Raw genomic sequence first — 22,366 nt, 5'->3', positions numbered from 1 at the left:
ACACCTGTAGGCCTGTCCTTCCCCAGCCTGGGACTCTGTCCCCCTCAGGGTGCCTCTGCTGGCTGCCCCCACTCTGAAGCCTGCCCGCATTTGCCACTCCGGGTTCCCCTCGCCCTCTTTTTTTTTCCTACGGACTAACACACTAACTAATGTCCTCACTTCCTACATGTAACGTCCCTTCGCTTCACTAGAAGGTCAGCTCTCCAAAGACCAGGGCTTCGTCTGTCTCCTCTGTTCAATTTTATGTCCCAAGCATCTCTCCCAGTGCCTGACATTGTTGGTGTAACCGAATGAGGGAACGAGGGCCCCGTGGGTCCCCAAGCCGAACACGGAGACCGGGTTTGCAGTGAAGAAGATTTTAATTTGCAAGGCCACCTAACGGGGAGATGGGGGTGGGGGTGGGATCTCAAATCTGCCTGACCCTGAAAAAGGGGTCTTGAGGCTTTCCCGGATTTTAGGGAGAGCATGCACCAATGTGATTGGAAGCCACAAAGGGGGAGGTAAAGTTGAGGGCGTTGTTGATCCGCGCAGGCGCAGTCCATCAGGACGCTCCATAGGTCGCGGGCCGCTCAGCGCGTGGAAAGCCACTTACACAAATGTCTCGTGAGTTGCGCATCAGAAAGAGTTCATCTATGAGAGACGGTGACAAGGCCCCATGGTATATTCCCTAGGCTAATTGCCCTTTAGAAGCAGGCAGTCTGTTGTGGAAAGAAACAGGCTTTGGGTTACAGTTCGCTTCCCTCTAGCTACTCTGAACGCAGGACAATAACTTAGCCTTGTTTTCAGATCAGAAGCGGAGACTTTACTGGAAAGCGCCGGTTTCACTGGCACTTAATAAAAGTTGCTCAGTGACTGCAGCCACTGAATGAGGGTCTGGATGTGCAGGCTATAGCAAGATCTCTGAGATACTTGGTAGAAAAGGCAAGCCTCAGAAAGCAGTCGGCCGTATGCCCCACTCTGTAAAGAATGCGGGTGGGACGTTTTCCCGTAAACCTAAAATTGCTCCCACAAAAGATACTACCAGTCTTTTGTTTTTTTTTTAAGTTTACGTATTTATTTTGAGAGGAAGAGAGTGGGGAGGGGCAGAGAAGGAGAGACAGAATCTCAAGTAGGCTCCACACTGTCAGCACAGAGCCCAACAGGGGGTCGAACTCACCAACCGTGAGATCGTGACCTGAGCCGAAGTCGGAAGCACAACTGACTGAGCCACCCAGGTGCCCCGATAATAGTAAGTCTTTTTTTTTTTTTTAAGTTTGTTTATTTTTGAGAGAGAGGGAGAGCGCGTGCACGCATGCGTGGGGGAGGGGCAGAGAGAGAGGAAGACACAGAATCCGAAGCAGGAGCCAGGCTCTGAGCCGACAGCACAGAGCCCGACCCCGGGCTCGATCTCACAAACCACCAGATCGTGACCTGAGCTGAAGTCGGATGCTAAACTGACTGAGCCACCCAGGCGCCCCAATAACAGTCTTAATTAAACAACAGAGGCTGTAAAAATATCTGGAGATGACAAGGAAAGGGAGAATATTTTGGTTGGGGTTCATCCATTCGTGCATGTGAAAGAGGGGCTTCAGTTGTCTCCGTCCTGACCTCAGACTTTTCACTAGGGTTCTTTCCAGCTGGTCTCTGCCAGGTGGGCAGAGCATCCCCTGCTGGGAACAGAAACTGTCCCCTCCAGCCACAAGGACACCCTGAGCTAGCAGGAGGAGGAGCGATTTGACCTTCACTGCCCACCTGCAGGGACCCACCCCCTTTGTCCCGCACCTTCCTCATATAGACCTGGAAGTTATTTTCGGCACTTTGGAAACTGTCTCTGACACATTCGTCCTCTGTCTTTCCGGTGTTGGCCTTGCTGAAATCAATTCCTTTCTTGTTTCACCTCTACTCGTCTCTCTGCCTCTGGATTTTATCAACAGCCCGTGTGGCAGAACCAGATCTGTTTTGCACCCCCGTGCCCTGGCTACATATGCAACAAACATTTATTAAGCTCCCAATGTATAGTGGTTGTATTAGAAACAGATATCTGGAAAGGTTTCTTTGGAGGAGGTAACATTTGAGATTGGCTTTGAAATTACAGATAGGATTGTGCCAGAGATGGGACAGAAAGGGAATTCTAATAGAAGAATTCAGGGGGCGCCTGGGTGGCGCAGTCGGTTAAGCGTCCGACTTCAGCCAGGTCACGATCTCGCGGTCCGTGAGTTCGAGCCCCGCGTCAGGCTCTGGGCTGATGGCTCAGAGCCTGGAGCCTGTTTCCAATTCTGTGTCTCCCTCTCTCTCTGCCCCTCCCCCATTCATGCTCTGTCTCTCTCTGTCCCAAAAATAAATAAATGTTGAAAAAAAAAATTTTTTTTTAAAAGAAAGGGTATTCTAATAGAAGAATTCATATGGAAATTTTGGTGGCTTCGATGTACTATAAATACTTAGAGAATGGTAAGCAGTTCTGGCTACATATAAGAAAGAACAAGGATAAAATTGTCAAGGTTTATTGGTCCCAGCTGAGAAGGGACAGAAATGTGAGGCTTAGGCATTTTTCTTAATTTAGCGAGCAAGAGGGGAGTCCTTGAGGGTTGATAATATAGACATTTAAAAAAAATTTTTTTACACTTATTTATTTTTGAGAGACAGAGGACAAGCAGGGGAGGGGCAGAGAGAGAGGGAGACACAGAATCTGAAGCAGGCTCCAGGCTCTGAGCCGCCAGCACAGAGCCCGAGGCGGGGCTCGAACTCACGGACCGCGAGATCGCGACCTGAGCGGAAGTCGGACGCTTAAACCGACTGAGCCACCCGGGTGCCCCTGAAGATATTTTTAGATGGAAAACAAAAATACCCTAAGAGGCCCCGGTGAGGTGGCAGGAAGTGAAACCACACCAGCAGGGATGCGGATCCAACTGAAGGGAGGGTGGTTGGAGTCGGAAAGGAGCATCAGAGGAGGGGACAGGAGCAGCGTCCCGGTGGAGGCCCCCCAGGAAGCACATTCTTGTGTCCTCGCAGCCCAAATGGTTCCTTAGCCCCTGCCGGCCGAGAGGGAGGGGGTCTGCTCACCTCTCCTCCCAAGCTTTTGCCTGGAGAGTGATTGCTCTCTTGAGCAATTGAATGTCTCCGAGAACACGGCAGAAAGCAGGTCAGAATTCCTAGCAGAAGTCAACAGGCAACGAACAAATGTACAAGCCCCAAGCCCTGGGCCATACGTTCCCCACCCCACCCGGCCCCACCCCCCGCTCCAGCCCCCCGGCCGTGTGAGTTGGGTTCGAATATGACCTCACGCTTACCAGCCAGGACACCTTGAGCCAGTCGCTGAACCTCTTTGGAGTCTCAGCTTCCCCACCTGTAAAGCAGGAAATAAAAGCATTGCCTGCCCGCGACCGAGGATCCCTGAAAGGTTTCATCCGACACGAACGACTGCAAAATGGCAGAGCGGTTATTTGTCGGTCGTTATTTTGCCGCGGCTCTTGGCTTCTCGGGGCCTCTGTTTCCTCATCTGTAAAGCGGGATTGCGATAGTGGGCCCCCCCCCCCCCCCCACCAAAGGCTGTGAAGAGTAGATACACGGATTCATGCCAAGCTCGGTGCCTGGCACACACTGCCTGTCAGGATTTCTGCCCCATGAGGAGGGCGCTGTTAACACCCCCACTTTCCAAGTGACTTGCTGAAACTCCACTATTCGCACCAGGAGTTTGGGCTCCAGGGAGCCCTGCCCCTGGAGTGACAGGAATTACGGTGGCCCTGGGGCAAGGCCAGAGGCAGCCTGGGCAGGTCTTCTGCCTTCTCGGGGTCAACCCTCAGAAAATGTGGATGGCGGTAAGCGCCCGAGAATGTGGGCCTTTTGCTGCGCCCGCGGGGTCATCGGGATCTTCGGGATCGGGGTGGCCGGGCCGGGCTCCAGACACACAGTAGGCTCTTGGTGCAGCCGACAGCCCCGCCCCCCGCCCCTCCCCCTCCGCTGGGCTGGGCGGGGCAGGTTAATACTAACCCGGCCGCCTCCGCCCCTCCCAGGCAGAGTCACTTGGGACCGGGACCTGCAGGTAAGCCGGCAGAAACTGGGCGGCTCGGGCCTCTGAGGGCACGGCTGCCTCTACCGAGGGCCGGCTGACACGGGGCCCTGAGCGGGGGGGGGGGCACTTATTTGGGGGACAGCCAGTGGCCTGTAGCTTCCCACCCCACCCCCACCCCCCAGTTTCAGACTCCTGGGTTGGAGGCCAGAGGGATAGGAGGGACGAAGGGCCCCTCCCTCTGCGGTCCGTCGGAGCCGGGAGCCCAGCTGGGACGCCCGGTGGACTCCAGCCCCCTCCTCCCCGGGCCAAAAGACTGGGCCCCCCCACCGACCTCTGCCCGGCTGCATGAACACGCCGCTGGGGAAGTCTAGACGGCCATTCCTGCCAGGTTGCGCTGGAGCCTCACCAGCCTGGCAGGAGGGCTGGGGGTTGGGATGAGCACGGAGGGGAGGCTGCTTGACCAAGGTCAGCCTCGTGGGAGGCCCTGAGGAGGAGGAGGAGGAGGAGGAGGAAGGGAGCTGGAAGTCTCTGCCAGCCGGCCTGCTGGGCTCGCATTATCTCCTCCCTTCCTCCCTGTCAGCCAAGACCCGCAGAACAGGCCATCCCCGCCCCCTTTCTTAGATGGAGAAACCAGGCCCCAGAGAGGGTGAGCAGCTGGCCTGAGGACACACAGCGGGTGAGCACAGGCCCGGACGCCCACCACAACCTGAGATGGGGGGGATGGGGGGGGGGGGACACGGTGTGGGCAAGCACCGCCTCCTCTCTGGGCCTCGGTTTCCCCGCATCTGTGAGATGGGAACATTGAGTTGGAGAAGGCCCAGGGACTCCAAGATGATGAGAGGCGGAGAAGGCCCCTTGATACATGTGGACGTGAGTGAGGGGGTGAGGACGGTGGCTGAGCCAGGCCAGCGTTCCAGCACACCCTGCTACTCCCCTACTTCCATCGCCTCCCCTCCCGCCCCCTGCCCTCTCCGCCCCACCTCCTCCTTTTGCCCCGCCTCTGTCTCTCCGTCTCTCTGTCTCTCTGCCCATTTTGGCTTCTAGCTTTGGTTCTTTCTCTCCCTGCTCTGTCGTCTCAAAGCCATCCTGCTCCAGCCCGGACAACCTCCCCACCTCTCTCATGAGGGCGGGCCGGGCCCCAGGCGGGGGTCACCGAGGACTCTGGGACAACACTGACTCAGACCCCTGTCCAGGAGCGGGTGTAGACCGTGCCCACACTGCCAGCTGGCATGGCCCAGGCCAGCCAGGTCGACTCAACCCGCATGGTTGAGGCAGGCTGTCGACCCAGCCCTTGGCAAACTAGGTGGCCACCTTGGCACTGGGAGAGAGACAGAGGGCCCTGCTCACACAAAGATTATACTACAGTGGGAGAGGTCGGCACTCAAAAGATAAGACACAGATAAATCGTCGCAACTGAACTGAGGAGGGCACAAAGCAGAGAGCCGGGGAGGGTTCGGGACCAGAGCCTCCCGATGGTCAAGGTCGGACAGGGCCTTTCCCTCCTGGTGGGGCAGAGGGTGGCCCAGCCACACACTGAGGGTACACTGGCACTCCACCCCCACCCCCTGCACCCCCCTGGGCCTAGGACTCTCAGCTTCCACTGCAAAACTTTGAAGGAAAGAGACCTCTTCGGGGGGGGGGGGGGGTGCTGTCCTTGGCTTCTGTACCTGTGTGCCCACGTGTCATGGAGCGGACTGAGCCTGAAGAGTCTCATTCAAAGCCTTGGGGTTCTGTTCTCCCACAGTCGCTGATGGGGCCCCGGGAAGTATCTAGGCCTTGGAGTCTGTCTCAGGTTCTAACAGGCTGGCACCCCGTTTCTCCCCGGCCCGGCCCACGTGGTGGGGAGGCCCGGGGGTGAGTGTAAAGGGATCCTGCTCGGTGTGGCCCCTGCCACATCTTCACGATCCCCCTGCCTCCGGGGCTCTGCTCAGGCCGTGACGGTCAGATGCGCCTGGGTTCAAACCCCAGCTCCCAGCTGACCTGCTAGGTGACCCCGGGCACATTACTTTGCTCTTCTGAGCCATGGTTAACTCATTTATGAAATGGGGGTGATCATCCGGCCTACCTCGGGATTGTGGAGAGGATTTGATGGCTCTTCTGAGCCATGGTTAACTCATTTATGAAATGGGGGTGATCATCCCGCCTACCTCGGGATTGTGGAGAGGATTTGATGGAGAGTGTGTGTAAAGCGCTTGGCCAGTAGATGATGAGTGTTGTTACAGTTCTCATTACTGTTATCATTACTGTCTCTTTTTGCCTGGATTCCTCCACCAGCTTCCTGATAATTAACCTATTTGGCAGGTCTCGTTCCTATGCCTGCCCCGGCCCCACATTACTCTCTTCACAACAGCCAGCGTGATTATGGTAAAACGAAATTACAGCCGGTCCTCCCTCTGCCCAGGAAGGGAGACTTGGGCTCAGAGAAAACACCTAAACTCTTGCCTCCAGGGCCCTGTGTGACCTGCCCATCTCCTCCCACACTGGCCTGCTGGTTCTCCCAACACCAAGAGCTGTTTCTGGGACCTGACAGGTGAGGCCCCACCCCAGGGCCTTTGCACTTGCTGTTCCCGCCCCCGGCACTACTCTCCCCAGGCAGCGCTCACTCTCACATTTCCTTCGTGTTCCCCCTGACAATCCCGGATAGGAATGCCGCCCTCCCAGCTCTGCTCCCCTCCCACAGTCCTCATCACTGCTGACTTGCTCAGTGTTTCACAGCAAGTGCCCAGTAAATACTGGTTGAATGAATGCACCCGCACTGCAAGGTCACTATAAGAAAAAGAGAGAAGAGAGATAAGGACTTTTAAAAAATCCCCAGCATACTCCCTCTGAGCCACTCCTCAGTACTCTGAAACAACAGGGTGCTCTGCACGTGCAGTTCCCTCTGCCTAGGACCTTCTCCCCCACTCCGCCCCTGACTCATTTCACTGATGGCCACATCCCCCATCAGTGTCTCCCAGGTCCAGGAGCATGTGGCACTCCGTATGTGCTGAAAGTAGGCCAGGGCAGGAGAGCCACGCAGGAGATGCGTTAGGCTGGGCCATTCCACCATCATAACTGCTGTCTAGCCAAGAGAAGAGACTTGTGGGACCAAATCACTTCCCTCAAATTACAGAACCCAGAGAACTCGGCTCTGGGGTGTAGGGATTCAGTCTTTCAGTGCATAGAACCTAGTGCACATGAATGAAATTCAGGCTCCTTACCTGCCTATCTGCTCTCATCTCCCCGTCAAGCCCACTGCTCCAGCCGCACTGGCCCAGGCTCATTCCTGCCCCAGGACATTTGCACAAGCTGTTCCTTCTGCCTATATTTTCTTTGGGTTTCTTTATTCTTTTTTTTTTTTTTAACACATTTTTTTCTTTAAATCCAAGTTAGTTAAACATACAGTACAATGATGATTTCAGGAATAGAATTTCGTGATTTTTGCACTTAATGGAAAAACTGATATATTTGATTTTATACCTGTTACATATATTTGATGATTTTTTTTAAAAAAATTTAAATCCAAGTGAGTCAACACAGTGTGATAACGTTTTCAGGAATAGAATTTTGTGATTTTACACTTAATATTCTACTTTTCATTTAAAAACTATTTAAATATTTGATCCGGCTGGAATTCCTTTTTCAGGCGTCGGGAATAGGAAGCAAGAAAGAGATCTAGCTTTATTTCTTTTTCCCAAAGGAGTACCGTAGCAAGTCAGATTTTCTGACTGGTTCTATGGAAAACCACAGGCGTGAAAGAACGTGTAGCTGGACAGCTTGCTGAACTCTCGTTATTTTAATAGCTTTTCAGAGGATACAAGTAACCATCTTTCTTTAGCAAATCCACCTCCTCCCTTTAATTATTGACTTCTTCCTCTTTATTAGAAATATCGTTTATTGCCTCCCCTATATCCTTTGTTTATTTTACACTACCTTCCGCGGTCAAGGCCTAGAGCGCTGAATCAACACCACACCGCCGACCGTCGACTGTTTCTGTCCGTTTCTCCTGGCGTGTCTGAGACTCTGGGGGAATGTTACTCAGGATACAGACGTTTGCTACTGTTTTGAGTCCGCTATGGAGTGTGGTACCTATCAATATGAAATGACTCAGCGGCTTAATTTATACCCTTGGCATCAAATCCCATATTAAGGCTCTTTGTTTTCTCTCTCTCTCTCTCTCTCTCTCTCTCTTTCTCCCTCCACTCATCCATCTCTTTGCATTTCTCTGGAAGATGTTTGCTCCCGAGTTGACTCGTAACTTGTCAATGCCTCTTTAAGGTGTATTTCAACAACTAATGTTTGGTTTTGGTTTTTGATCAAATCCCCGTTAGGGCAAGACCTGAGCTTCTGAGTTGGGACACTCAGAATAAAGGAGATAAATGTTAGTTTCTGGCTACTATACCCAGTCTGATATATCCTTGAACATCGATGTCTGTCCGCTTGGCCCGTGTTTTGCTATGTATAATGTGAGTAGCTTAAACAACATGAAAGCTTACTTACAATGTAAACGACACTGAACAAACAAAATAGTTCAGTGGCAGGCAGAACAGGACTGGTTCTGCAGCTTTGTGCCACAAAGTCCTGAAGTCTAGTCTCCCTCTAGCCCCCACACCATCCCTCTTGGCGCAAAACGGCTGCTGGAGTTCTGGGCATCACACCCGAATTCCAGACAGCAGGATGGAGGAAGAGCGGGAAGGTACACCCCCTCATCTTTAAGGAGACTTCTCAAAGTCCTCACAGCCTCATCGGTCTGGCCTCGATTAGATGGCCATGCACCGCTGCAAGGGAGGCTGGGAAGTATACTCTTGTAGCTGTTTGTCTTTTAATTTCTAACGTTTATTTATTTTTGAGAGAGAGACAGAGTGTGAGCAGGGGAGGGGCAGAGAGAGAGGGAGACCCAGAATCCGAAGCGGGCTCCAGGCTCGGAGCTGTCAGCACAGAGCCCGACGCGGGGCTCGAACCCACGAACCGTGAGATCATGACCTGAGCCGAAGTCGGACGCTCAACCCACTGAGCCACCCAGGCGCCCCTGTACTCTTGTAGCTTGGTGGCTGTTTGCCCAACCGAAAATCTGGTCTCTGTAACAACAAAAGAAGAAAGGAAGAGGGACTCATGGGAGGCAGCAGCCATTTGCCTTGGAGTATCATGCAACCTCTCCCTGTTTGTCCTTCCATATCGGTTCACCGATCGTAGACAGAATTCTGCCTGAGTTGGTGTAGGGCAGCTTTGTCGCAGTGAGATCCTGCCCGTCCTGGACCACATTCTGGTCTCAGGTGGGAGTGAGCGGCCGAGAAGCTGGGCACAACAGACCTGTGAGAGAGGTCCTCTCCAGGCGACAGCTGCCCGGAGCTTGTCTCCGTGGGTCCTCTCGGCTTGCCTCGAGCCAGGCCTGTTCCAGGCTGTTAGGCTGGCCTCAACAGGTGAGAGGCCAGAACTTAAGCCACCTGCCTCAGGCCTCCAGAAAGGAGGTGGTGGGGTGAGACGGAAAGCAGGTCGGACTGCCCTCTGCTCCAGGATTGGCTTCCCTCAGTGGAGGAAGGAAGAAGAGAGTTCATCTGGGGCCCGAGAGTCAGATCTGTGTGTGGGAACCCGGAAAGGAGCCGCTGAGGTGTGGGGAATTTCCCCGGGTGAGGCATGGCCACAGAGATGCTTCTGCCCCTTCTAGAAGAACAAGAAAGACTGACATGTGAGGAGGGAGGGACTGAGGGATCAGGCCTGGGTTCCCATGGGGGTTAGGAGGCCAAGTGCTGCAGGGGACGAGCTCCAAATCCCACCTCCCCGGACCCCGCCCATCCGCAAAAGGAGGTGACTGGCCGAGTCAACATTTCTCTCCGAAATGGTGCCTATGCCCTTCCTGGGCCCCAGGCACTGTTTAAGACGCAGTAACTCATTAACATATTTGCATCTCATTCCAAAGATGAGGTCAGGACGGTCACTGTCCTCGATTCCCTTTTTTTTTTTTCTTTTCTCTTTTTCTTTTCTTTCCTTTTTCTTTGAAGAGGGTGCTTGGTTTGCTGTTTGCTTGCTTTGATGCAATAGCTGTGCGATTCAATGTGTCAAACTTCTCTCTGGCGGTCTCTGGAATGACGAGCCACTGTTAGGGAAGCTTTTCCCCTCTGGAAAGGTTAGCCATCAAAGAATGCGTCCGTTTTCCTATCACGAAGAGCCAACTTGTTCAGGAGAAGGGGAAAGATCAGGAAACACCTGGGCTCCACGGCACTGTCTCGTCACCGATGGCGACCCTGACGCCTCGCTCACCTGATGTTTTTCTCCGGCAGCCCCGCCGCAGGCCCATCCGGGAGGTGGCGGCTTCGTTCGGCACGGGGCGGACATCGCCATGCCCCTCCTGATACACCTGCTGGTCTGCACCTTCGGGCTGGGCTCCTGGGTGGCCATCAACGGGCTCTGGGTCGAGCTGCCCCTGCTGGTGACAGAGCTGCCCGAGGGGTGGTATCTCCCCTCCTACCTCACGGTGATCATCCAGCTGGCCAACATCGGCCCCCTCCTGGTCACCCTGCTCCATCACTTCCAGCCTGGCTGCCTCTCGGAGGTGCCCATCATCTTTACCGTGCTGGGCGTGGGCACCGTCACCTGTACCCTCTTCGCCTTCCTCTGGAATGTCACTCCCTGGGTGCTGGACGGCCCCCACAGCATCGCCTTCATGGTCCTCACCTTCTTCCTGGCCCTGGTGGACTGCACCTCGTCGGTCACCTTCCTGCCCTTCATGAGCCGGCTGCCCGCCCACTACCTCACCACCTTCTTCGTGGGCGAAGGGCTCAGCGGCCTCCTGCCTGCGCTGGTGGCTCTCGCCCAGGGCTCGGGTCTCACTACCTGTGTCAATGTCACTAAGCCGTTAGAAACCACCCCAAGCGCCGAGACCACCAGGAAGACTGTCTTCCCCCAGGTACCCGACATTTCCCATGGCCGCGCTCTGTGACTGATCACAGACCGGGCCGCGCGCCGGCGCCCCCCCCGGCCAGGTCGTGCTTCCTAGATGCTGGGTAGACCGCTGTCCTTGACCCGGCTGCGCTCTCGCATCACCTGCCCCGGGGGAGCTCACTTTCAGAGCGTTTTGCGTTTCCAGCTTGCAAAATTGGGACTGTGAACGTGTATTTCCTCAAAATTCCCCGGGTGATGCTAAGGTACGGCCAGGGCCAAGAACCGTAGGCTTTAGCCACGGCTTCGTGTCGTTTCACAGACACCTCACACGCACCCGGTGTTGCCCAAACCACAGCAGTTCATCACCGGGCGCAGACCAGTGGCCCCAGGCGGCCGTATCCTGCAAGCGTTTGACTTTGACTGTTTGACTTGGTTGAAGACATTTAAACGTTTGAAGTGTCCCACGCGTAAATCTAGATGTCCATAGGTTATCTCTTGAAAAGCGATTTGGCTGTGGGGCGCCAGGCGGGCTCAGTCGGTAGGGCACGCGACTCCTGATCTCCGGGTTGTGAGCTCGAGCCCCACGTTGGGCCTGGAGAGGACTTGAAAGCTTTAAAAGAAAAAGCGAGAGAGGGATTGGGCCACACCAGGCCACCTTCCCACAGGGCGACTTTGGGTGACGCTGCCCCTGCTCAGAACACATCTGTGGCTGGCAGCCCTTGGCAGGCGGTAGTGTGGGAAAAGGTGGAGCTCCTAAGTCAGAAAGAATCAAGTGGACTCACGTGGACTGGTTTTGTCACGCACTCCCTGTGGCCCTCGGGTTAGACAGACTGTTCTGACCCAGGCGAAGGGCTGGTCCCCAGGGAGCCGTCAGACCACGTGAGCATTTATTATCATTACCTTAGGAGTTATGTGTTCTGTCATTCATCCCTTATTAACAACGCATGCTATTTATTGTACATCATTAGCAACATTGTCGTTACCTGTGCCCTGACATCCCCCGCGGATCCGGCTGAGCCTTGTTGTGTCTTTCCCCAGGGAGCTAACAGCACTTCCGCGTCCGACCTTGCCGGGACGGCACATTCCGCGGTCCATCTGGAAAGTCGCCACCTGCCGGCCAACTTCTCGCCTTTGGTCTTCTTCCTCCTCCTCTCCTTCATGATGGCCTGCTGCCTGGCCGCGTTCTTTGTCCTCCAGCGGCAGCCCAGACCCAGGGAATCTTCCGTAGAAGACCTCCTCACCTCCCAGGTCACCCTCCACTCCATCCGGCCACGGGAAGGGGAGGACCCGGGCCCCCCAGGGCCAAGGGACAACCGCAGCAAGGCCCAGGGGCGTCCAGAGGAGAAAACGGCCCCCCCCCCACCCCGCCCACCTGACCTTCATCTACATCCTGGTGGCCTTTGTAAACGCGCTCACCAACGGCGTGCTGCCCTCCGTGCAGACCTACTCCTGCCTGTCCTACGGCCCCATCGCCTACCACCTGTCCGCCACCCTCAGCTCCATGGCCAACCCTCTTGCCTGCTTCCTCTCCATGTTCCTGCCTCACAGGTCCGTCCCACCTGGCCCTGGGGAACTCTTGTTGGGGCAGATTTCGTTCCAGAAGCCAGGATTCCAAACCCCACCTATCAGGCTCTACGTGTAGTGGCTAAGAACACGGTTTCTAGGGCTTGACTGCCTGGGTTCAGATCCCAGCTCCGTCACGTCCTAGCTTCTGTGATCCTGGATAAGTCACTCCGCTTCCCTGTGCCTCAAGGGTACTTATCTGGAAAATGGGGGTGATGATAGTTCCACCTCCTAGGGTGGCCGGGAGCATAAGACAAGCTAACTTTGTAAAGATTTTAGAGCAGTGCCTGCACGTGGCAGGTCCAACGTAAGTGCTGACTTGCCTTGACATTGGCCCTTGAGAAGGAATGGGCAGGCGGGAGCTGAGGTTCCCATGTACAAATAGAAGCCCCGGGGCTCAGAGAGAGGGTCTGATTCCCAGGATTTCAGCCCTGTTCTCCTGCCTCCAGCTTCTGCTGGCTCCTTTACAGCTGCAGTTCTGGAAGAATGGCTAGGCAAATTGATAAAATGCAGATTAAGCCAGTCTAGATTGGGGCCTGAGATTGCCAAATTTAGTCAAGCGACCTCGGTGGTTCCACCGTGGGGGGGGTTCAGACGCCGGTAGGAGACACAGGCTTTGGAGTCAGGGAACTTCAGGGCCCCACAACCTCCCACCCACCACTCCGCCCCGTCCATCCTGGCGGTCCTCTCCGACCTGCTCACACCCACCTCCCTCGGCCCAGGAAGAAGGGAGAATGGGAATGGCGACAGAAAATTAGGTCAGATTGCCAGAGAGCTGAGTGTCCTCCCTTAGGGCTTAACAACTGTGGCGGGAGACTGGAGATTTCTGATGAAGCAGAAGCCACAGATCTGCGGGATGAGAGACACCCAGAATGTTAGAAATACCGAATCTGAAAGCCAGGGGCTCCAAGAATCTTCCAGCAGAAAGTGTCCTCAGAGGCAGGGGCACACCCTCGGCTCTCGCTCAGGACCACAGACGGGTCTTGGTGTCGTGAAGAGCGTAGGCAGGGAGGTCGCAGGGGTGACGACCTCAAACGAAGGACGGTGTCCTCAGTTGTCACACCCGGAGCCTACCTGGAAGGCCACCAGGGCCTCTAGATCAGGCCAACCTCACGCTGTAGACCAGGGTAGATGAAGCCGGAAGGGAAGGGGTCAGCTGAGGTCTCACAACACCCCCTGCTGTGCCAGTGCTGTGATCAAAGCCACCTTCCAGTCGGCCCGGCTTCCTGGCCGAGGTTGGGAATGTTGCAGGAGGAAGTGACAGCAGATAAAATACCGGGCGGGGCCCAGGGCCAGGCCCGGCACACTCTGCCCCACAGGCCCCCACAGGCCTGCGACACTCACCTCCTAGGGGAGGAGACGGGCTCAGAGACCAGTCTTACAGCTCAAGTGGGACATGGGATCCGAATCAGGTCCCTGTGGCACCGGATCCGTTCTGTTCCCCCTGCTGTTAATGTTCAGGGTGACTGAGGCCAGTCTTGCCCCTCAGGAACCTCACTGACCCACCTGAGCCAGGTGGCCTGGAAGTTTCCACGTGGATCTGACCTCTAACCCCGGAGACGCTGACCCTCCCCCTTCCCCCCCCCCCCCCCGGGGTGGAGGCGGCAGGGGTCAGGCTTGCCATCTCTTCTGTCCTTCTCCCCTACTCTGCCCTAGGTCTCTGCCATTCCTGGGCGTCCTCACAGTGCTCGGGACTGGCTTCGGGGCCTACAACATGGCCATGGCCGTGATGAGCCCCTGCCCCCTCATGCAGGGCCACTGGGGTGGAGAAGTCCTCATTGTAAGTACCTGGCCTGTGGAGCTGCTCCCCCACCCCCGCCTCACCTAGCCAAGGCCCTTTCCACTGACCAAAGGCTTTGGGCCTGCTCCCCGAGGAAGCCCCAGGTGGTGTTGGGCAGGGGAGGGATGCTTCTCATTTGGGAACAGAGGCTTAGGAAGGTGAGGTGGCTGGTCCAAGGTGACAGTCCAGCCTCTCCCCTGAATGCCGCACCCTTCCCGCCATGTGGACGGCCATGCGTCTGTCAGCAGTGGCCTTCTCCCAGACGCCCTTGACTTGGTTATGGGGGAACATAAAGGCTATTGGGTTCTCCTTTGCCCTGGGCACGTGTGTCAACTCAGGGGGCCCCCTTAGCCCTAGAGGGTCGCCCCCAAAGGCTCTACTCAACTCAGAGGTTATTCCCTGGGGTTCCCTTAGGCCCGCTAGGTCGCCCTACAAGCACCCTTCTCCCCTGGGGCCCACCCCCAAAGCCCCCTTCACTCTGCATCTCCCCTGCCCTGTACCCACAGGTGGCCTCCTGGGTGCTGTTCATCGGCTGCCTGAGCTACGTCAAGGTGATGCTGGGCGTGATCCTGCGCGACCGCAGCCGCAGCGCCCTCTTGTGGTGTGGGGCGGCGGTGCAGCTGGGCTCCCTCCTCGGGGCTGTGCTCATGTTCCCGCTGGTCAACGTGTTCAGGCTCTTCTCCTCCGCCGACTTCTGCAGCCTGCAGTGCCCCACCTAGGACCCCTGGCGCGGTCCGTTACATGACCCTGACCCGCTCCCGTTGCTGACACTGGAAACCTGGGCAAGGCACGCGGCCCAGGCCACAGGGCAAGTGGCAGGGAGCCGGGGGGCAGAGCCCGAGTCCCTACACATCCACGCAGACTCCGCTCCGGAGCGGGGGAGAAAGCCACGGGCCTCCCACGGGGCCAGGAAATGCAAAGCACAGCCCTGCCCCCAGTGCTGGGTCGCGGTGCCCGCAGTTCCGTTTCAGAACTTCCGCGGGCTCTTGAGCGACGGCGGATTTGCAGCACCCGGCCGGAGGCAGGCTCAGGGGTGTCCGAAGGGGAACCGCAGAGAGGGCGAGCCAGCCCTCACAAGCGGTGTGACGTCGCTTATTTCTCTGTGCCTCAGTTTCCTAAAATGGGGACCATGATAAATAGCACCTACCTCACGGGCTGAGCACAGGGATAAAAGGAAGAAGCACCCACCATTGGCCATTTCCTGACCTGACGCCCAAGGGAAGTTAAGGGCACATCAACCCCAGGAGGGTTGAGAGACGACCCCTGCCCGGTATCCTTTTTCCTATTATTCTCACAGAGGAGCTTGTAAAAGGACCCCTGGCTAGTGGTGGGATCTTGGGGCATCTTGACTCCCCGGTTCCCAATGTGGATGGACACTGTGCCCCCACACACCCCTTCCCGTCACGGCTCCTGACTCAAGTCCGGCTTCTTGGAAAGCAAGGGACCTTCTGGGAGGCAGAGAGATGGGGTGGGGGAGGGGGGGGCTATGCCAAACCTCTCAAGTGAGTCCCCTCCCCTCCCCCAGCCACCAAGGCTGAGAACTGGACCCGAGAACCCTGGGAAGCAGCTCTCAGCTGGGGAGGAGTGCATCAGCTACCCGATTATTATTTTGTTTTCTTTTTTTTAGAGAGACATTCCCTGCTTTTAAACGAAGATCAGCCCTCTAAAATCAATATAATCAGTTTTCAGTTCTAAGGTCAAGGCTAAGCTCAGAAACGAACAGAATCAAAGGCTTAGAGAACGTCCAGTCCTGGGACTTCTTTCCTTCAGTGGTTTGCTTGCTTGCCACCGGCCCTCCCTTTAATTTATTTTGAATAGATAATACAGTCGCGTGTTTCAAAAGTCGGAAAATATAAAATGATGTTCAGCAAAAAAAATCCCATGTCTCCCCTCCTTTATCTGCCCTGGTTCCCCTCAACACACACACGCACACACTTCATTTTCTTTTTCACTCTTACCGAGATGATGCAAATGCAAATACAGGCTCTTTTTACAGAAAAAGTGCTAAACTACTGTGTACCTTGTACCTTTCACTCAACAATGAAAATGGAGAGAAGGTTCTGGTTCTTTCCTACGGCCACATCATATCCCGTCGTGTGGGGGTGCCAAATTTATTCAACCAGTCCTCCGTAGAAAGACATTTGAAGGTGCCGGAGACAACATTGAAAACAAAATCTCCCACTGCGATGCCTGGGTGGCCCAGTGGGTTGAGGGTCTGACTCTTGATTTCAGTTCAGGTCATGATCCCAGGGTCGTGGAATCGAGCCCCACCGCTAGGCTCCATGCTGAGTGTGGAGCCTGCTTGAGATTCTCTCTCTCTCTCTCTCTCTCTGCCCCTCTCTCCCACCCATGCACGCTCTCTCGCTCTCTCTCCCTAAAATTGGAATTTTTTTTTAATTTAAAAGTCTCCCACCAATCAGAAAAGCTCTCCGCAAAAGCGGCAGAGAAAGAAAACAATTATATTACTGAATAAGCATTAAACCAGACTGTGGCGCACATCAGACAATCCGCTGAAGAGATTGCAAAGGCAGGAACCCCACCCTTTTATGACCTCCAGCAGATACGAGCCTACGACCTCCATGTTCTCAGACGATAACTAGTCCTCAAGGAAGGATACTAGATGGCCCCGTTTGTCACAATTCTTCCTGAATTCACCTGGCAATTGGGCTAGCTGTCTTTATCTGCAGGACAAAGAAATTCCTATCTTGGGGCGCCTGGGTGGCTCCGTCGGTTGAGCGTCCGACTTCGGCTCAGGTCACGATCTCACAGTTTGTGAGTTCGAGCCGCGCGTCGGGCTCTGGGCTGACAGCTCGGAGCCTGGAGCCTGCTTCGGATTCTGTGTCTCCCTCTCTCTCTGCCCCTCCCCCCCCTCAAAAAATGGACATTGAAAAAAAATTTGTTTTTTAATTTCTATCTTTACAAGAGGCGACTTTTTGCAACCTGGAGCCCAACGCTGATGTTAGGTTCCTACCCTCCCACAGAGACTGGGTGATGGGACACTGACCTTCTGGATATGCTCTCCCATCCATAAGAAAAGTGATCCTGGGTGGCAAAACTGACTAGAGACTTATTCAGCTTTTTCAAAGACTTGAGTACACCTAAAAGGAGCAGGGAAAGAATTACAAGTTTTCTAGAGTAAATGCTCTAAGGAAAGGGAGAGGCGGGGTCTCCCTCTTTGGCACGAGGGACAATTATTTGTATCTGCCCTTACAAGGGCATTCGGGTTGTTTTCAATTGTTGCCTCCCAGAAGGGATGTTGGAATGGATAATGAGCAAGGATAGGCTCTCTCCGTGCTGATGCGGAAAGACGGTCCAAGATTAATTCCGCACGCAGAAAGATGCGGAAGAATGCGTAGACTACGGAGTTAGCCACGCTAGTGCGCTCTGTCTGGGACTAGGTGAGGGGGTAAGTGATCTGGCATTTGGAAAAGGCACCTCCATCTGACCCCCCCCCCATGGTTTTGCTTTCACCCACCGTTCTTGGAGGTCTTCTGACATTAGCAGCCTTTAAGTGAAGGTGCGTGAGTCAGCTCCCACAGTCTCCTCTGTACGATGGGGACAGTGAGAACATCTCTCAACCAGGGTTGAGCCGATAAGTGCACGTGCTTGGCGCCGCACCCGCAAACAGCAAGCACTCAATAAATGCCACTAGAAGCTCCCACTTTCTGAGCACCTGGGTGGCTCAGTCAGTTAAGCGTCCGACTTCCGCTCAGGTCACGATCTCACGACTCCTGAGTTTGAGCCCCGCATCGGGCTCGCTGCTGTCAGTGAGGAGTGCGCTTCGGATCCTCTGTCCCCCCATCCCTCTCTGCCCCTCCCCTGCTCATGCACGCTGTCTCTCAAAGATAAAATAAAAACCATTAAAAAAACAAAGTTCCCGCTTTCCGAGAACACCTCTGAAGGATCCTGGAAGGCCCTTCTGCCCCTGCCCTCCAGGAGCTTAAACCTCGAGGCTGATGGAGTCACCCGACATCTCTGTGGTCCATCCAGGTAAGTTCCCTGAAGAATGAGCTCAGGGCTCTGGGTTCGACCTGGGGTTGGCGGCAGGTGGGCTTCCCAGAAGATGCCCCTGAGCTGGTATCTCCAGGAGGTTGGAGGGAAGGGGGCAAAGCGAGAATGAGGATGCCTTCCCATGTTTATAGCAGCACTATCAACGATAGCCAAAGCAATCAAAAAGAATGAAATCTTGCCATTTGCAACTACATGGATGGAACTAGAGGGTATTATGCTAAGCCAAATTAGTCAGAGGAAGACAAATATATGGCTTCACTCATAGGAGGACTTTAAGACACAGCACAGACGAACACAAGGGAAGGGAAGCAAAAATAATACAAAAACAGGGAGGGGGACAAAACAGAAGAGACTCGTAAATCTGGAGAACAAACTGAGGGTTACAGGAGGGGTTGTGGGAAGGGGGATGGGCTAAATGGGTAAGGGGCACCGGGGAATCGACTCCTGAAATCATTGTGGCACTTGATGTTAACTAACTTGGATGTAAATTTTTAAAACTTAAAAAAAAAAAAAAGAAGGAGGAGGATGCCTTCCAGCCAGAGGAAACTGCACTGGCAAAAGCCATGGGGTGCGAGGCTTCAGCCTGCATTCCAGAACTCACAGGGAGGGCAGCCTGGAAATCCCAGGGGCAGCTTGTGGAGGGAGGGACCTTAGAGGCCAAGGTTATGAAGGCACGGAGGGCTGTGTTGGCCTGTGGTACAGCCACTGTGGAAGACACTGTGGGAGTTCCCCCAAAAGTTAAAAACAAATACCAGGGCGCCTCGGTGGCTCAGTCGTTTAAGCGTCCGACTTTGGCTCAGGTCATGATCTCTTGGTTGGTGAGTTCGAGCCCCGCGTTGGGCTCTGTGCGGACAGCTCGGAGCCTGGAGCCTGCTTCAGATTCTGTGTCTCCCTCTCTCTGCCCCTCCCCAACTCATGCGCTCTCAAAAATAAATAAAAAACATTTAAAAAAAATAAAAATAGAAGTACCCCAAGATCCAGCTTTCCCACTTCTGGGAATATGTCTTAAGGAAATAAAATAATTATATCAAAGAGATATCTGCACCTCCATGTTCATGGCAGCATCATTCACAATAGCTAAGACATGGAAACAACTTCAGTGTCCATTGACACATGAATCAATAAAGAAAATGTATTAGGTATACCCAATGGAATATTTCTTAAGTTTATTTATTGATTTTGAGAGAGACGGAGTGCGACAGGAGAGAGAAAGAATCCCAAGCAGGCTCTGCACTGTCAGCACAGAGCCAGGTGTGGGGCTCAAACCCACGAACCACGAGATCGTGACCTAAGCCGAAGTCAGATGCTTAACTGACTGAGCCACCCAGGCGCCCCTACATGATGGAACATTTATTCAGCCTTTAAGCAAAGCCAATCTTGCCCTGTGTAGCAACACGGATGGGCCTTGAGGGCGTTATGCTAAGTGAAATAAGCCAGACAGAGAAAGACAGATACTGTCTGATCCCCCTTACACGTGGAATCTACAAAAACTGAACTCCCAGAAACTGAGAGTAGACTGGCGGTTGCTGGGGCTGGTGGGGGCAGGGAATGAGGATTTGTCGGTCAAAGGGTACAGACTTAACAGTTATAAGACGGATACGCTCTGGGGATGCAACGTTATAGCAGGGTGACTATAGTTAACAACACTGGGCTGTATGGTTGAAAGTCACTAGGAGAGTAGATCGTAAATGTCCCCACCACCCACCCACAGCCACCCCCACACACAAACGGTAACTACTCGAGGTGATGGATGTGTTAGCCGCAAGAGAGTTCCCCGGGATTCAAGGGAAGCCCCAGCTGACAGCCACAAGGCTCTCGATTCTGCCAATGACCTGAATGATCGCGGAAGCAGATTCCTCCCCAGACTTGATTTTGGCCCGGTGGGACCCGTGTCCAACTTCTAACCTACAGAACTGAGATAATACACTGGCATCGTCTTGAAGCTGCTGTTTGAGGTAATTAGTCACAACAGCAGCAGAGAACTGAGACAGCGGTGCTCCCACCCTGGCTCTTACAGCCCCTTAAGCCTGTCTGGTGCCTTCATGTGCGTTGTGATGGCCACAAGACAGCCCCCCAGTGTCCCCTAGAAAATGGGCCACACAAAGTCAAGGCACAGAACCCTGGCTGGGAATCCGGGGTTCCTTCGAATGAGCTGTCAGCATAAATACTGAAGTCCCACGCTTCGGAGGGATCCTGAGGGAAGGTGGCCCTGGGGAACTTGGAAACAATATCATACCAGGACTGCTTTGGGGAGAGACCCACAAAGTCATCTGAAAGAGAATTGAGAGTTATTACCCTAACGCACTTCCTTGGGGCTGGTCAGCCCTCGGATACCCAGAGAGGGAGCATCTACCCCGTCTATCCCCACTGATGTCCACCACGGTGACCGTCAACGTTATGGCTCTCAAGTGCCTCCCACCCACACTCTTTCTGGTTTGGTCAGTTGCCAGGGCACAGCGCCATTCTTGCAATCACCTGCCGGGGGCCTCCTAGTGCCCTGGGCTCTTCCTGAAGCTTTACTGATTTAATTCTCATAGAAGCCCTGTGAAACGTGCCCTATCATTCTCAGTGCTATTTTGCACGTGAAGAAACTGAAGCTCAGAGAGGTTAAGTACCTTGGCTGAGGTCCCACTGCCAGCGAGCGGCAGAACCAGGACCCGGGCCCAGGCCACCTAGCCTCTGCATCCCATGATCCTTTGCTGCGTCAGAGACAGGAGTCTCAAAACATGCCGGTCAAGAAACCCTTGCCTTCAGATGGGGACTGAAGTGCTTCCCTGGCTTATCGTCTCCGGGTTTGAAATAGAAACATTTCAAATAGAAGTAGAAAACTCCAATCCATTTCCATGACCTCTACTCCATCACCCTCAACGCACCACACACACACACACACACACACACACACACTCACACACACTCAAACTCCTCCGGAAGTGGAAAGAAAGGACGAGAAATTAGTGCTTCTGTAGGCAGGATATGATTTACACATACACAGACTAAGGGTGTCATTTTAAGAGGGGCCAACCGCTTGCCAGAGAGGGTCTGTGCCACCCATCCTCTTTCGACTCCTGATTTTGGACTGGGATGGCCTCTCCTGATTCTCTTCATGATGTTCACGGAATAAAGGGTGGAGGAAGTGTCATGGCAAATGTTGATGTTGCCAGGACTCTGCCTTTCATTTGGAAATTGCTTTCGGTTGGAAATTTCCCTGTGTGCAGAAGCTGCTGGCTTCCAGGTGTCCCATTAAGAAAGAAAGTCTGCTCCATTATAACGGGCAGTGTCCCCTTGCAGGGTTCAATGCTTAGAATGTAAGATACAGGACTGTCTTGCTGGGGGAAGATATTCGAATGAATTCTATGGTGTCCATTCTCCCATTTCTCTCATAGCCATAGAACCCCTGACTTTTAGCAGGGCGGATGGCAGCCCAGAGGAAAGACCACATTTCCCAGGCTGCCTTGTAGCGAGGGATGGCCATGTGACCGCATTAGGACAGAGGGGATGAATAACGCGCCCACCTTCCGGGTTGTGTACTTCCCATTTCCCTCCTCCTGCCCATAGAAATGCAGATGTGATCTCCGGATCTGGAGCAGCCCTATTAGACCCTGAGGAGGAAGCTACAGGATGAGATAATACAACAAGAGGATGCAACTGGGGTGCCTGGGTGGCTCAGTCAGTTAAGCGTCCGACTCTTGGTTTCGGCTCAGGTCACGATCTCCCAGTTCATGGGTTCGAGCCCCGCGTCGGGCTCCACGCTGACAGTGCGGAGCCTGCTTGGGATTCTCTCCCTCTTTCTCTCTCTCTTGCCCTTCTGTCTCTCTCAAAATAAATAAATGAATAAACGTAAAACTTCCAAAAAAAAAAAAAAAAAAGGAGGATGAAACCATGATGATTATGGAGCCACTCTTCTCCCTGGGACCCAGATTTAATGTGGCAGAGAAATAAACTTCTATGCTGTTTAAGCTTCTACAATGTGGGGGACATTTTGCTAGAGCAGCAAAATGCTCATGTTCATATGCATATTTGTCTCTATATAGGTACATATATGCATACGTACACACACACGCACTCACACAAGGAGAAGACTGGAAAGACGTATATCAACACATTAGCCTAGTTCATTCTGGAGAAAGGGATTTCTGCTGATTTTTTTTTTTCTCCTTGACACTTTG

At 54.0% G+C, this 22,366-nt stretch overlaps 2 protein-coding genes across 3 annotated transcripts in view; one reads left to right on the top strand and one right to left on the bottom strand.

The window, feature by feature from the left end:
- Window positions 1-22,366, bottom strand: part of FAM110A (family with sequence similarity 110 member A) — a 153,465-nt gene that overhangs the window by 41,398 nt on the left and 89,701 nt on the right. Inside the window, exon 2 of one of the 2 annotated variants that reach the window (XM_040447452.1) lies at window positions 3,267-3,322. The exons of the other annotated variant lie outside the window; for it this stretch is intronic. The gene's annotated coding sequence lies outside the window, so the exon portion shown is untranslated. The remainder of the gene's footprint in view (window positions 1-3,266; window positions 3,323-22,366) is intronic. 2 annotated transcript variants of the gene reach the window in all.
- Window positions 4,347-16,444, top strand: SLC52A3 (solute carrier family 52 member 3). Its single transcript, XM_040447449.1, is given in 6 exon segments — window positions 4,347-4,664; window positions 10,246-10,871; window positions 11,885-12,199; window positions 12,201-12,394; window positions 14,066-14,189; window positions 14,696-16,444. Coding segments are annotated over 5 exon segments (1,413 nt in total). The 5' UTR covers window positions 4,347-4,664; window positions 10,246-10,304; the 3' UTR covers window positions 14,909-16,444.

Source organism: Herpailurus yagouaroundi, unplaced genomic scaffold (genome assembly GCF_014898765.1).
Source record: "Herpailurus yagouaroundi ecotype Mexico unplaced genomic scaffold, PumYag 196, whole genome shotgun sequence".
Classification (NCBI taxonomy): domain Eukaryota; kingdom Metazoa; phylum Chordata; class Mammalia; order Carnivora; family Felidae; genus Herpailurus; species Herpailurus yagouaroundi.
Note: the sequence above shows the minus strand (reverse complement) of the source record. Positions and strands in the feature narration are given on the sequence as shown.